General features: G+C 32.3%; 1 protein-coding gene across 1 annotated transcript in view; it reads left to right on the forward strand.

The window, feature by feature from the left end:
- The first annotated feature begins 8571 nt into the window (after nt 1-8571).
- The window catches only part of LOC134716114 (1-phosphatidylinositol 4,5-bisphosphate phosphodiesterase epsilon-1-like), a 73394-nt gene continuing 64505 nt past the window's right edge, over nt 8572-17460 (forward strand). The window contains exons 1-3 of the mRNA XM_063578889.1: nt 8572-8692; nt 15681-16382; nt 16785-17031. Of these exons, the coding sequence (XP_063434959.1) occupies nt 15831-16382; nt 16785-17031 (799 nt within the window). The 5' untranslated portion in view covers nt 8572-8692; nt 15681-15830. The remainder of the gene's footprint in view (nt 8693-15680; nt 16383-16784; nt 17032-17460) is intronic.

Genomic DNA, 17460 nt, shown 5'->3' on the forward strand with positions numbered 1-17460 from the left:
CAGAAGAGCAGAAAACAGTCCAATGGGTCTTCAACACAGCGAGTTAATCCCGAACAGTGAGGTTTTAACATCCATTTTATTCTCTGGTAGGACAAAGGCGCTTGGCTTAGAAATTGAGTACTGGGCACATCCATCAAATATATTACTGCACCAAGCATGGAAAATACTCAACAAGGGCACTGTTGTCGCATTAAATAGGTCCAGTTAGTCATATTCTTTAATTTCAGCAAAACGTACGTCCATGCGTCAATGACCTCAGTTTGGTTTTTTTGGGGGAAAAAACATAATATGAGCAATGGAATAACATGTGTCAATTCGTGAATTAAATAACTGATCGATTGAATAATTGTTAGATATTAAACATCCAGAAGGCAATATGTATTGCATCTATATTTTGAATAATTAACCAATTGGTCATTGTGGACAGAAACGGATTCACCGGAAGTAGAATAGAAATTCATCACAGAAATAATTGTATAAACCTCTCTCTCTTTCTGTTAAATTCATTTCCTTTGGGTTGTTTGTTTCCTTCTTTCTTATTGAAGTGTACTTAAGAAGTAAGTTCGGTCTTGTAGTACTCTACTTATCATGTTTGTCGATTTATATTTGTGTATGCTTTTTTGTTAACTACATGTAGCTAGAGCTAGAAAATACACAAAATTTATTGCGTTCAACGCTTTTCCGGATTTTCATTTTTCAATTCTATACGCGAAGAGTCAAAACTATGGAAAGACAAAATATATTGATACATTTAGTATAAAAAAGAAGATGTGGTATGATTGCCAATGAGACAACTGTCCCCAAGAGACCAAAATGACACCCGTACAGCCTTCAACAATGAGCAAACCCATACCGCATAGTCAGCTATAAAAGGCCCCGATATGACAATGGAAAACAATTCAAACGAGAAAACTAATGGCCTTATTGATATAAGAAATGGACGAAAAACAAATATGTAACACATAAACAAACGACAACCACTGAATTACAGGTAGACCTATTTAGCAATAAGAACTTGATGACAAAAAGCATGTGTTGATGGTGATACAATGCTTTTTATAGTATAGTAGCTTTTCTGTTTGACGGTCAATTTAATTGCCAATAAGTATATCAATATTATTGCGGATGACCACTTCCTACGAAAATAATTCCATCAAATGTGTGCTGATTAATATTCTAGTCTCAATGGGAAAACGTTATTTATTTATTAGATCAGAATGGGGTTGGACTTGCTTTCAACAACAGCGAGTACTCTAAGATCCGTACGTTTTGTTTTCTTGCATTATTTTGTAAGTTGGTTGTGTTTCGTGCATATGTGATGATGATCGATCAAGCGTTCTGTTCTTGGTCTGTTACACTTTCTGACATTTAACTCAACCGATATTTTGAAATTTTTAAAAAGGGTCCCCTTTTTAAAATAAATATCACAAACTTGCATGGACGTTGCGTCACTAGATTCCCTCAATATTTTTTATCCACGTGTACTTCAAGAAAATTGAATTCCATTACTTTACGAATTCTACAGTGGAATTTCCTCATGAAACTTCTCTATTGCCTTAGTGCTAATGTCAGAAAGTGTTGTAAATAAATCACTTTTCAATGTAATAAAAATCATTGACATATCAAATTTTGTTTTTGTTTTGGAAAATTACATTTGAATGAAAAGATACAATTTGTTGAACGACATGCATGTGTTTTTCAGTATTTATTCATTTTCTGCTATGCTTCAGAAGTAATCTATTTTATCACGAGCTGTTATATTTCAATACAAAATGTTTAATTACAAAGGAAATTCAATCATCTTGTTTCGTAATTATTTTGCCTGATAGAAAGAAAACAGCGCATGTGTCTAAGATTAACCAAAGTAATCATAAATTGTATATTTTCATTCTGCTATGCTCCCTGCATTAGAGGTTTGAGTGATATCTTTTTTTAATAAGAACGTTTCTCTTTGTTCAGACTATACAAACTTTGTAGAACATTCGGTTTATACATACGATTATGTGTTGCCATACCTTTAAGTATTAAGATCTCATTCGGAACGGTTAACATAAATATGCAAGTTTAAGACAGGTAGCAACACCAACTAGTGACTTACTAGACGTTTTAAGAGGTATTGCTCAATTCAGGTAGATTCACTGGATCCTGCCATCTTGGATGTACAAAAGCAATACACAATCGGTCTCGTTCATTGACTAAAACTGCAAATTGTGTGACAGATTTTCAATCTTTGCGAAAGAATGTTTAATTATAAGAGGTTAGCCACTTAAAACTCGGTCTTACGCGTCAATGACCAAAGCCGTTATTCGGTAAAACAGGTGCACTGGTGTGATTGTCGTTCGATGTTTATTGCATAGGGAGTGTGAAATGCTCCCTTGTAGGTTAAAGGATGCTTGCAACAAATAGTTCCTTTCAAATATATACCTTTTTGTAGATTCTGGTTTCAATGCCATTCGAAAACCCTGCAATTCACCAACTGTAGAACCTACGCATTGACTTGTAGTTGTGGTTAATATTTCTTGTCGAGTATCTCTTTTTGTTTATATAGATTAGACCGTTGGTTTTCCCGTTTGAATGGTTTTACACTAGTAATTTTGGGGCCCTTTATAGCTTGTTGTTCGGTGTGAGCCAAGGCTCCGTGTTGAAGACCGTACTTAAACCTATAATGGTTTACTTTTTAAATTGGTTTTTTGATGGAGAGTTGTCTCATTGGCACTCACACCACATCTTCCTATATCTATGTAATAATTGTTACTTGGCGTTAAGCAAATAAAACTCAATCTATCAATTTTATATATATTTCTTGTTGAGAATGGAATTTTGGAATGTGCCAAAGAGAAAACAACCCGAATAACGAGTAGGCAACCAACGAATCTTCAACACAGCGAAATACTACCGCACCCGGAGTACGTTATATTGTTCCAGAAAAAGGGAATTGAAAAATGGACGCTTGAACAATGCATCTTATAAATTGCGTTCATGATAACAAATGCTGGCCGATAATGCTGCATTAGGAGAATTTACGTTAATCAAATGAAGGAACGCGTTCATAATTTTATTCAAGAAAAAAGTGAATCGCAAAAATAAATGCACGGACAATTCCTCTTGTGAATCAAGTGTATTACTGACAAAAGCTGCATTTGGAAGCATATTGCGTGCATCAAATGGAGGAAAGCATTAATAATCGTATTTCAGAAAAGGAATTGAAAAATAAATACTTGGGCAATGCCTCTTCTAAATTACGCTTATAACAAATGCTGCTTTCGGAGACATATAACGTTCATCAAATGGAGGAAAGCATTTATAAATTTGTTTTATCTTTAGTTAAGGAGAGTTTACTGGAATGATGGCGACAAATAAGTTACTAAGTGCTTAAATAGAGCTTAATCAAGCGCATTGATCGGAGTATCTTTTCAGAAACTAATTACGAAGTGTGAGAAGTTCCATATATCAGTTTCATCTGAAAATATCTCACTTCGTTGACGATAAATCTTGTGGGGATTTCTTGATTACACAATACTTGTTTCTGTAATAAAAATGATATCTGTTCCCTTTTCTTTAGTATGAGTCTTTGATAAATCTATATTTGGCATCATTTAACTTTCAGTGAAATACTACAAAAAGCAAAGCGTGAAAAATGATAAATTTATACCAGAATACTGATAGCACTATTTTGAGATATCTTGCATCAATATTACACAATATTAAACTATTTGGAGAACATTTAAATTGTAAAACTGGTAGATTTGATATATTATTTTCTTTGAATAGATAGTAGTGAGTTATGTACTGTTAACAAGGCTCAAGGAAGTTTTAGAGTATATTTCTATGAATATTTCATATAACGGTAGTTTTTAAAGTTATTAGTAATCCTTACTTGGTGTATCAGGTGTAGAGTTGCATCATTGGGAATCATACCACATCTTCTTATTTTATATACTGTAAAATCAGAATTTTTGCGAGATTTTTTATTAATGCGAATAGTGCGACTGGATGACTATCGCAATAATAAGAACTCACCGATTCTGAGGTCTGACGCATATATATCGTAACGTAGAGTTTCCTGAAATTTCAATAATTACAATCTCGCTTTTTTGTCTCTCCTTTTTTGGGTCAAAATCCGCAATGATAAATGCCCGCAATAATCTTCTAAATGTTAGTCAGTATCACCTTTTTTTTGTCGTCGTGAAAATACGCTCTATTTTGCTTTTTTTTTTCATTTTTTAAAATAGAAAATGTTGTACCGTTCCATTTAGCAAGCTCAAATCAGATAACAACGACTAAATTTTATAGAATATCAATGAATACGTATAATTCATATTGACGTTATCCACTTATCATTGCGTGCAAGAAAATATTAAGTTTAGACAATCAAATTTGCATTTTATATTACTTAGTTTCACGGAGAAAATAGCATCTGAATATTAGATAACTGGGTAAAAAGAAAAGAATTTTTCACTTTAAATTAAGTTGTTAATGGATTGTTGTTTAACCTCCAGGGGTGCTATTAGTATCTTTATTATGACGAGAATATTAATGTTATATGCATATGAACCATGTTTTGTATTCAACCGCAAGCTGAAAGGCATTTAAAAATTGCTATTCCACACTAAAAAAAGAACCCGTCTTTGCTCTTACTCCCATTTGTCACGTGCTTAGTATAGAAGCAGCAATGGCAGTCCCTAAGGCTTTAGTCTGCTCAAGGCGGGGATCGATCTTACCAATTCCCGCTCTGGAGACGAGCACCCTACCAAGAAATGTCTGGTGTGGGACTTCTCACTGTAAACGATTTCCCCTAAAACAAAACTTAATTTGCCGCCTCAACCCTGCGTCGAAACGTTTACAGTATATACAACAATATGTTCTAAAGTGTTTTTTCGTGGGTTTGTTTTTTACTTGCAAAATAAAAACAACGGAGCGGCATTATTTTGAATAATCAATCCATTTATCGTGACCGTAAATTGACGCGTAGATTTATCTAGTTCATATTAATGACAATATCCTATTAATTTGTTCTATCAATGACAAAGATAATATGCAATAAATTGGTCTACAACACGTCTAAAAATACCATTGAATTGTCATCTGCTGATAATTATCTGATTTGAAAACGTCATCAGTATAAGATTTAGTCAGATTTTACTAATATGTCACAATTAACGGCATTCTTTTGGCTTCGTGGGATTGCGAGACATACACTTGCAGTTCTAAGCCTGAATCAACAATTTAACATAAATTTTCGTTATGGACTTTGACGTCCCAATGCCACCGAAAGACCCCGAAAAGACAAACAGACGTCAGTGCAACGGCTTATGTAAGATCAAACGAGTTTCTATAAGTTATTTAGACATGTGGGTAATTTCACCTGAGTTTGGTTTCGTATAACCACACCTGCAGATTTGTGTTTTATAACGAACTTGTATTGCTTTTTTTATACATGGTATATCTTAATCCCTAGTTACTTTGACTCTTTAATTCTCCTTGAGTTGAAAAACTGGGCGTTCGCTAAGCTATAAGAGAATGTGTTACACCGGGTCATATGTCCTTTTAATACGAACAATTAAGTCGCTTAGCTGTATAATCATTATCACCATCTTCTAATATCAGAATAAACGAATCGATTTGTTGTGTTTGTGTTTGTGTTTTAATATGTCTGATGAATACTGTTTGCTCAGTGTATTTGGTAAACGTTCTCTATACAATTAATCAATTTATTTTATTGCAGATAAGAGTACACTCGATGACACTGCTCATTCCCTGTATGGATTAAAGAAGATAGCATCTAACTACGAATGCATACCCTCTTTATTAGATGGGTTGGCAGATTACATCCGTATTATTCTTACACTCACTGACAATGTCGACTGTCCCGCCATTGATAAAGCAATCAACGAGTTAATGAATCAAGTTTTACAGGTATTTTATCACGGACATTTATTGAATCTGAATCTTGCTCTATTATACGTAATTATGCATTATGAGAATGAAACAAATCCATACATGGTGTACAACAGCTGCATTATGGTAGAGTCAATGCTTTAACGTTTTGGTATTTTTTTTTACGTTTCTGATTTGACCAAACGTTGTTTGCGAAGATATTGAATAGGGTCAAGAAATGTGTTTAGCTATGTGCTTATCCATTTGGTAACAAAACCCACGAGTAAGAGATGTGTGACTGTCTGTTTTGCTGTGCGGGATGTAAAAATACACAGCCGCGTATAGTCGCAGTAGTACGAGTAAGCCGATACCTTGTTAACGGAGAGTGTTAAAACAAGTTTTAAAAACCCTTGCAACTATATGATAGTGACCTGTTACAAAGCAAATTGTCTATCCTTTTCCGATTGGCAAATGCCCTTGATTCCAGTCGACAACCACTTTTAAGAAACTACCCCTTTTGGATTTGGTGTTTATATTTTCTAGTCCATAATATGCAGGAAAGATTTGTCAATACTAAATGTTTAAGCAAATACCTGCCAATCAGTATCATAATCGTGATCCTCGTCAACATAACCAACATCGTCATTATTCCCAGTCTCTTTACCTAGCTTTTCGACAATTTATAAACATCTTCTCTTGGAGAAGTTGTGACTGTCTATACACACTTTCTTGTTTTCCTTAATCTGTTTCCTTCTTTATTCTTTATCATGACCCGGCCTTAGGCGGGGCAATATTAAAACGGTTACCCGAATTCAGCGTTCGCCCAGCAATCTTTCCGTCTATCAGTCTTTTAGTCTTTCCGTTTTTCCGTCCGTCCTATTTTCGTTTCCGCACTCTAAGTTTGTTTATTGCAATTTCAATGAAACTCATACACAATGCTAATAACCTTAACGGTACCAATTTTCCTGAACCAGATGCGCATTTCGCAATGCTTAGAATTGCAGCACGTAGAGGGACTTTCAAATTTTGGCAGTGAGTCTTTAACTTTTCTAAAGTAATGCCCGTTTTAACTTGGACAACTGCATAGCTTGAGCGGGGATAGTAGTGTCCTAAGGCCCATTCTTCTTTAATTCTTGTCTTTTTTCTCTTTTTCTCTTTTTTTCTTATTTTTATGCATATATTATCATATATGTGTTTCCTTCTCTCAACAATCTGGCAAACTGCTACTATTAAAGGACTTGAAATTGTTTTAGTTTTCCTGGTTTTTTTGTTGTTGATAAATTGCATCTTAGAAAGTTACAAATTACAACAACACTTCCAAACGCAATGTGACAATTTAATTACAGATAAAACTGGAAACATTTGACTGAGTACAGCAATCTTATTCAAAGACTTGTCAAAACAATTTTCCGAATAAAATATCATGCAGAAAATTTAATCAACATTTACATAACTCAATCTAGTTGGCTGTGTACATTAACCCTGCATGTTTTTTGCTATTCTATTGTTACTTATTCCATAGCTATGGAAGAGTATTTGCATTACACTAGTGCATGCTTATTTTTCGTGTTCAGATGTCCTTGAGCGGATTCAAAGTCGAAGCTAACTCGATTTTTCCGAAACTAATATGACATACTCCAGGGAATGATTTATGCTACGTTTGTCCTCCAGGGATTCCTTTTGACAGGGAATCTTTCAACTATCTAATTTTCCCACAACTATTTACAAACTGAAATAAACTGCTTTGTAATATTTCACAAAAATGTGACAACCACGTTATGTAAGGCCGAAACATACAAAAATATTATCATATTCTCCTCAGAATGAAAGTTTAATAACCAAATAACACTCTCCAATTCTGAACTTCGATATTTTTTGGGTAGGGGTGTGCCATTTTTGCCTAAAAAAACGTACCCATTTTAATATAACATTCACTGAAATTCAGTACCTATAGTTATATAACTATTTAAGAAAGAATGACCTATTATTATATACTATATTCAAAATATGATCCATGCTTATACTGTTACATAAGCACTAATTCATCATGCATCACTCATAATTCATAAATTTCCGAGGTTCCTTTGAGTTCTTATTTGAAAGGTGAACTTTCAAATGAAATATATGTAGATCATACCCCAAATCATGATCATGCAGGGGGGGGGGGGGGGTAACTTCGATATTTTATGGGTAGGGGTGTGCCATTTTTGCCTAAAAAAACGTACCCATTTTAGAAATTCAGTACCTATAGTTATATAACTATTTAAGAAAGAATGACCTATACTTATATACTATATTCAAAATATGATCCATGCTTATACTGTTACATATTATGCTTATTAAGTACTAATTCATCATGCATCACTCATAATTCATAAATTTCCGAGGTTCATTTGGGATCTTATTTGAAAGGTGAACTTTCAAATGAATTATATGTAGATCATTCCCCAAATCATTTTTTTTTATCAAACGCAAATTTATGCATTTTAATCATGATATGATGTCATTAAAAGGGGGGTCATTTTTATATAAAATCTCGCAAAATTATGACCATATTTTTGGCACATCCCCGTATACCCAATAATACAAATCCGTCTGCTATTTTTTTCTTCAGATTCCTTAATTGGTACCTCTTATATTCAGGTCTTCTCAGGTTTTCCGGAAATTCTCCCGTCAATTGAACAGTTTTATATTATTTTCTGAACTTCCGGTAACTTTAGAAAAAAAAAGTTAAAACCTCCTAAAAGCAAATTATGAAAGAGTCAACCATTCCATTGATATAACCTGTCACCTATTTATTACAGACTAGCATAAAGTACACATATGTTATATTTTAAATCAATGGTCAAAAAGGGGTGCCAATGCCGAACATAGCTAAAAGAAAGATATTAATGCTGTAGAAAAAGTGCAGATGAGAGCAACGAAATTAATTCCTGATATACGACATTTAAGCTATGAAGACAGATTAAAAGTACTTAAACTACCCTCCCTAACTCACAGAAGGCGAAGAGGTGATATGATACAAGCGTTCAAAATATTAAAAGGAATCGAAGATATATCTTATGAAAGATTTTTTACTGTCATCAGTACTAATACCCGTGGGCATAATTGGAAATTAGCAAAACCTAGATGTAACACTTCTTTTCGATTAAGACATTTCTCACAACGTATTATTAATGATTGGAATAACCTACCAGTTGAAGTTATTTCATCTAAAACTGTGGAAGCCTTTAAAATTAGTATAGACCGTCATTGGGAGTCAGTCATGTATCAGTTAGGAAATTGATGAGGACACAAATAGTTTTATATATAACTTTTAATTGTGTGAAATAATGCACCAAATCATGCAGGATTGATGATTGTATCAGTTTTTGAAAGTGTACCAAAATATGGTGGGCTAAAAAGGATAGGATCCTTCCATATGAGCCCCACAACGATCTTACAGGTATCTTACAGGCATCTTACAGGTATAGCTATGGTTTATATTTGCCTTTGCCTTTTGGAATCGACCCTCCCCCTTTTTCATGCATTTAATTTTGGTGAATCTTGATTTTTTTTTTAAACAAATATTCCATTTTATTAACTATTTATGTTATGTGATATGAATTGAACTTTCTCCTTTTTTTTTTTTAGAATTTTGACAAGCTCTATCATTGATATTTGTCAGAGACATGTATACATTGTCTATCAATATTAATTATTGTTTTCCACTCTGCAGTAATGCAAGAAAGATAGAAAATCTTATAATCTGCTTACCTCTGGCACATTTAATTCACTATAATTCATATTTTTATAGAACCTTTAGAAAGGCTATGGAGTATGCACATAAAATTGAGAATGGAAATGGGGAATGTATCAAAGAGACTGAACAACCCAACCATAGAAAAACAACAGCGGAAGGTCACATGTTTTTTTTGTGTTTAAGTTTACTCAATTTACTGTCAATGGTGGTTTTGAAAGTAACATGATAGATATATACATGTACATGTGTAGAATACTTAACAACCCCTATGACATGTATGAGCATGTAGATAGAAACTGTAAACATAAAAAATGATATGCGATGCGAGATCTACAAGAATATTAATATGAAGAGGCCCAGGCCATTGGTTGACTCCTAAAGGGATGATTTATGACTTAAATTAATATGTTTATTTTTTATTGTTTGCCTTTTTCCCTTATCAATGCCTATAGGCATGATAGGAGGTATTTAATTTTAAGTGAAGTTAAAAAATTGCATGTTTTTAGATCATCAGAGAAATGGATGAAAAAAAAATCTGCATTTTTAAATTATATTTTGGGAAACTAATATCATGAATATATATATTGAAAAATAATATGATGAATAATTTCTGTCTTTGAGAAATAGAAAAATACTTACTGTATGAAAAAGACCAGTAAATGTTTCCCATATGACCTTGAATATTTATAAAGGCTTAATTTCAACTTATTTTATAGCTTGAACATCAACTATAATTGACAAATAATGGCAGGACTTACATTTTTGTGATTTAGTCCAGTTCTTTATTGTTATTTAAACCACACATTTCACTTTCATTATTCCATGTATCTTTCTTGAATTAAGTATGGGTGAGTTCTTTTGTTTTTAAAATGCCCCATTTATGAGCATTATGTTTTCTGGCCAGTTCTTTTGTCCATCCATCCCGCCTCAGTTTAAAGTTTTTGGTCGATGTAGTTTTTGATGAAGTTGAAGTCCTATCAACTGGAAACTTATTTCACCTGTTCCCTATGGTATGATCTTCCTAATTTTAATTCCAAATTAGAGATTTCACCCCATTTTCATGGTCCACTGAACATAGAAAATGTTAGTGCAGATGGGGCATCCGTTTACGTTTTCATTCTTGTTTGGCATTGCAATTAATAATTTCTGGTACTAAAATAGTAAAAAGTATGAGACTTCATTCATCTAAAAAAAATGCAATTTTAGCATGTTATTTTAATACCAATTTGATCTCAGAACATGCAATATCTAATAAAAAGCTGACACAAACCATTTACTGTGACTTGACCTTAATACACTTTAATAAATTTTAATTCCTGGATCAGTTAATGACATTGATTTCCATATGAGAACAAGTTCCTGTAATGTGATTTTATCTTTGTTCCTTGCTATTATTGATTACATATTGAACCTTTTAAATTGATGTACTTATAATTAGGATATTTGATTTCATAGGGAAATGAATTGTATGAATTATTTATCATAGTTGCTTTATCATGTTTTCATTTTAATCTAAAAGATAGATTCTGTCATCTGAATCTGAATTTTATCACTGATTGTTCCAGGAATTAAAAACGGAGTGCATTGCACTGATTAATTAGTTGGGGTTAAAATTTTAGAAAAATGCACTGAAAACATAAATTTTTAACAATTCTAAGAAGCTAGCATTGAATTTATACCCACTGGATCCACTGATGCAATATAAAACAATTGGATTTTATATAAAATTAATGTGAAAAGAATGGTTTCTCATTCTGATAAATGTGATAACAACATGATTTAACTTATGATACAATCATTCATTTATTAACCTTTTTTATGCTATATTCAGTTGATGTAAATTATGTTTGTTAAAAGCCAAATTTTCATTTGACAAATTGATCCCTGGGTCTTGAAATTTTTTTATTTCAACATGTCCAACTTCTAATTTGGAAAAAAAAAAACGTCACTAAATCATAGAATTTGCTGGAGTTGAAGAGCTTTATTTATTTATCTAAAAAAACTTTTTTTAAGAGGGTCATACATTGGGGTTGGAGATGTTATTGTTAAAAAAGAATTGTCTGGTGGAAATACAGCCGTTGGAGGTCAGAGTTAAAGATTACTGCCAATGGTGGTTGTTATTCTTTAGACATGATACATGTACTGATGATGTAGATATAAAATACATGTAAATATACTGAACAAGCCCATATAATTATATGGGTCATGAACATGTAGATATAAACTGTAAACATAAAAATTGATTGGTGATCTACAAGAATACCAATATAACAGGGACCATTGGTTTATCTTATGGAAGGATGATTTTTTTATTAATATGCTTTTTTTTTATGGTTTGTCAGAACATTTTATGAAGAGAGAAAAAAAAAATTTGAAGAGGTTAATGATAAAAAAATTTACTACAAAATTGTACAGAAAATAATTTAATGCACCATTAACTACAATAAATATTTTTTTGAATTATTACATTTTTTCTATATCCAAATAAAAAAACAACCAGAGTTGTTAATCAATTCTCACAATCATTTAGCAGTATTTTAATGCATGTAATGCCTGTATGCTAAGAGCTATTGTCAATTGGTAATACGATTGGCGTACTAAATTATAATCCTAGTACCTTTGATAAGTAATAAGATATTTGTTTATGATTATTTAAAAATGGCAGTGGCATCCATTGTTAGAAGTTCAAATACTGTTAATTGTTATTTCTAAGTTATCTCCCAAAATATCTTTACCAACTATGGTCAACTACCTTGCACAATATATATCTATTATATTATTTGTTAATTTGTTCTCGTTCTGATTATGCATGAAACATTTGCCGCTGGAAATTCAAACATGCAACAACTAGGGCATCAGACTTCAGTAAAGCTGGATGTATGAATACCCAGTAACATTTGTTCAGAATAGGGACGTTAAATATGAGACCCTTAGATGCCAAGCTTTCTGCAATTTTAAGACTCTAGCAGCAACTCTTTGAAGGGTTGATATTTTTTCTGTTGCAAGTCAAAATTCTTTTCCCTTAATACAACATACACTCTTTTTGCAGTGACTTTACACATTTGGACTTATTATTCATTGCTGTCAACCCATTTTGCAGAAATCACTTCATAGATTTATTGTTTGTTTGTTCTATTCCTGAATATGCATTTAAATATTTGCCATCAGATGGTAACATATTAAACCACTCAATCAGTGAAGATTATTTTAAACTTAACTTGGTACACATGGATACTACATGTAGGTCACTAGCATTAAACATTCTAAGAAAAAAATGAACCAGCCAGCCAGACAATTTGTGGATCCTATCTGTAATCTCTTTTGTGTTTGTACTTTTGGTGTCTTCTCATTTATCCAACTTTTGAAAATAAGGTATTCCCATTTAGCCAACTTTTAATTTTTGTTAATTATTGGACTGTTTGTTTAGTAATGATAAGGTGTCCTTCTAAAATGTGACAGTAAATTTGTTCCTGTATGGTTTTTATATTATTTTAAGAATATATATATGATAGGCGATAGTAATCTTACAATTAATTTTTAAATAAAATTTAGTATGATTTAAAAATAAATATTGCATTATTATTCAAAAAAATGTATGATGTGTGTATCTACTGAAAATTTCTTCAGTGCCATTGTAGAGGGTGGACTGGTAAAGGGTTATTTTCATGCAAGGTTTTTGATCTTTTTATTTCCTGTATTTTCGTGTTTTGATGTTTTATTTCTTGTTTTCTCTTGTTTGGCTTGATTTGTGTGCTTCGTGTTTCCCCTTATTTATTTTCCGTGTTTCGTGTCTGTGCTTTTAATTTCTAGTGCAAGTCCTGCATTTGATTAAAAAGTCAGTGCATTGAAATACCTTCAGAAATTTGGGTAATCTAATAGTTTGTCTACTACTAAACTCTCTAAACGCACATCTTACCAACATGTCTTATTGCATTTTAATGCCTCCTATATACATTCCCCATTGTTTCACTTTATATACTAGAAAGATTTTATTTTTTCTGAATTAGAGAACCATTTTTTATTGATGAAGATCAGACAGTACATCACATATGAAGGTACAACTCATGTTACGTAGTTGACAAAACCGTTTCGTAGACCATATTCTAACAAGAAACCATGTTTTTATTGAAAACGTCCATATGTATGTACTAGTATATATGTTGTGTGAATTTGTTCTGTTCAGACTTTGTGTGTGTAGTAAAACGTATTTAACTAATATTTTGTCCCATTTAGATCATTTGGTCAGAAAAACATAAAAAAATAAACGAAGAGGATATATTACACAAAAAAGCTCCATCTCATTGACACTGAAATCTTTTCATAAATAAAAGTGCAACTATTTTTCTATTCAATTCACATTTTAATGAACGATTAAAAAACTTTAAAATATTTTCAAATGATTTACATAACATTAACTAAATGTCAGTTGCACCTTTTTACATGCTATGCTAAATGATAGTACAGAAAATTTAATCCGGGTATAATTTTCAGTCTTATTTTTCACCTGTCATTCAACCCAAACTCTTATTGAAAACCCTTTGTTCTTGATTATCTTTGATCTCATCTATCCAACTTTTTTTTCACACGAACTACCTATAATTTAAAAAAGTTGGATAAATGAGAATGAACTGTACTTTTCATGCTTAAAAATATACACACCCATCAAATTAACCCTGTGGAGATCAAGGGGAAAGGAGATTTATGTAAATTCAGAAATTATTTCGTGATTTTTATGAAATTCAATGTGAATAGTGCTAAATGATCATATGATATCTCATACTTATATCTTTATGCAGATTTTCCAAAATCAGAATAACTAATCTTGCATTTTAGTCAGGTCATCCAAAATTGTCATAATACATGTAATATATACCCTTGCAATAATTTCTGAATTAACATAAATCAGAAGTACATGTATCTTTTATTCTTTGAAGCATGGAACACCAGAGGACAAAAGACTAATATTTTATTCTTTTTGAATTGCACAAAAAATGAAAACTTGATGTTTGTTTAAACAATTTAACCTAAACAGTGATATAATCCAAAATAAATATAGAATTCCCCCAAGGATTTGAAGATTAATCGCTGAAATGAAATGTAAACGGAAACTTCGGATGATACATCACTTAATGTTCAATTTAGTTTCATACTCATTAAAGGATGAAATACTGGATGCTAAGCATGCTAAGTGTATAAAATATTCAATAGTGGAGAGAAATGTGAAGGATATGGTGCATAGAAAATTAAACAGTTTAGTTGAGATCCTTTAATAGGATGTGAATCAATAATTGACTTTAATGGAAAGTCATCAAAGTTGCACTGATACTATAATAAACAGGGATGTAGGGTATTAGCAATACGATGAGACAGCAACCCATTAACACAAAATAGTAATCTAGAGGTCACCTGACAATCATCAAATAAATAGTAATCTAGAGGTCACCTCATAATCATCAAATAAATAGAAAAGGTATATTTGTCTTTTGTTGATGTGGTCACAAGTGTTTCTAATGTTTTTGGTTTTTATGCCCTATTTATGGGTATTATGGTTTCTGACCTGTGGGTCTGTTCATTGGTTCATTTGTTTGTGCGTCCATTTGTCTGTCCCGCTTCAGGTTGAAGTTTAAGGTCAAGGTAGTTTTTGATGAAGTTGAAGTCCAATCAACTTGAAACTTAGTACACATGTTCCTTATGAATTGTAATTAATGCCAAATTAGAGATTTCCCCCCATTTTCACAGTCCATTGAACATAGAAATTGATAGTGCGGATGGGACATCCATGTACTAGGTACACTTTCTTGTTATTTATTTAGATGGACTATTGAGTTTTCTCTTTGAATGGTTTCACATTGTCATTTATAGCTTGCTGCTCAGAGTGAGCCAAGGCTCCCTTTTGAAGGCCATTCTTTCAAATATAATGGTCTACTTTTACAAATTGTGACTTGGATGGAGAGTTGTTTCATTGGCACTCATACCCCATCTCCTTATGCTAGTATCTATATACTGATATGTCAAGCTCTATATGCTCTTAATTATTATGATGTTTTTTATTTACTTTCAGACTTGCTATGAACAGCTACAGAAAAATGAGTGCCTGGATGGGAAATATAAAATTTTTGTACAGCTTTCAAAATTATTACAAACATCGTTGGAAATTCTCAAAGGGGGACAATCTTTACACTTCACTGCTCTCAGTATCATTAATCGTGTCATGGATATATGTATTGTACATAAGAATTATGAAATATCTGCCATTTATTCACCAACTGTTGACTGTGTAAATATTTCTGGTATTGATGTCCAGAGAAGTCCGAAACATTCATCGTGTCCTACTGGTGTAAATATTCCAGATGAACCCAGCAATCATTCAAGTAGTGCTTTTACTAGAATATCATCATCAGCGCATTGTAAAAAATCAAACTCCAGTTCTAATGAGAACAGTCAGGAAAAGTCAGATGACGATGTTGAGTGTAAAAAGTCATCAAATATTAAAAAACTACCACTGACCATCTTAACTCAAACGGATCCTAGTCAAATACTCAGTGTGTTACACAACAACATTACCATGCATAAGAGAATCATTGGTACTCGTCAAAAGTGTACTCCAAGTACTAGATGGCGACACTGTACTCATCACTGTCTTCAGATTCTTAGCGCAAGGATTTTGGCTATTATGAGTCATGGACATCAAGTTCAAAATCGTATTGTAACAGATGGACATTTGAAGACTTTGGTGGAAGCCTTAGATCCAAACCATGATCCTGTAGGTTTTTGTTTATATTTTCATATTTTACACTGACCTATAATAATTTTAAGACATTTTAAAGACTGCATTTTAGTTATTTAAACTTAAAAATATTGCATGATGGGTGTATACAAACAAACAATGTAAACAAACAAACAAACAAAATATTGAAAATTCACGAATCCAATGTAAAAACACAAAAATGGAACAACTGCCTGATCACAACAATCCAGAATGATACATAGATAGGAGTTTGAATCTAGATTTAGAAATATAGGTCTATTAGTTCAACAAAATGGGATTTGTTTACCTCTTTTGACGAGTAAATTGTATTGTGTAGACCATCAAAACTTCACATATACATGTATACACCAATAACTGACAGATATGGTTTCTGATTTTCTGTTTTTTCTATTTCAGCACCTGCTGTGCCTTCTCCTCCAATCATTAGCCTCTATAGCCCTAAATCCTAACAACCATCAACCTCTCAATGATGTAGATATATCTGATATGCTGATGCAGTTACTCCTCCCCTCAGATGAATGGTACTACACTAACCATAGTACTAAGTATGCCAAATATGTGAAGTACCATGCTGCTAGAATTCTGGTCTACATGGGCCTACTACATAAACTTGGCGGTAGAGTAGACTTGTTTGACAGGAAGCGTAAGTTCTTGTTTGACAAAATTTCTACTATATTTTTGCCTGCTTTTTTATGAAGTTTGAAGTAAGCAAACAGACCAATTTGTATTTCACTCAAGCCCCCACATGGGGTATGTTAGTACATTTTTTAACAAACAATAAAAGTGTGAACATATTTACATTAGAACAACATTGTTAACAAAGGTGCAATAATAGTATATATAATTAATACAGATATTTGACAGGAAGTACAAATTATAGTAACATGATTAAGCACATGTATTAAAAGGTTTTAATAACACTTTTGCAAACAGTCAATATTTTTCAAGTTTTTGATTTGAGTTATCTTTCTTTTTATTGTGCACTGCATTGAAGAAAACTACATTTTTACACTCTGAAATACAGTATTTGAACCTTTAAATCATTTCAAAGATGCATCAATGCTTTCTCATT

The sequence above is a fragment of the Mytilus trossulus genome, chromosome 4 (assembly GCF_036588685.1).
Source record: "Mytilus trossulus isolate FHL-02 chromosome 4, PNRI_Mtr1.1.1.hap1, whole genome shotgun sequence".
Taxonomy (NCBI): domain Eukaryota; kingdom Metazoa; phylum Mollusca; class Bivalvia; order Mytilida; family Mytilidae; genus Mytilus; species Mytilus trossulus.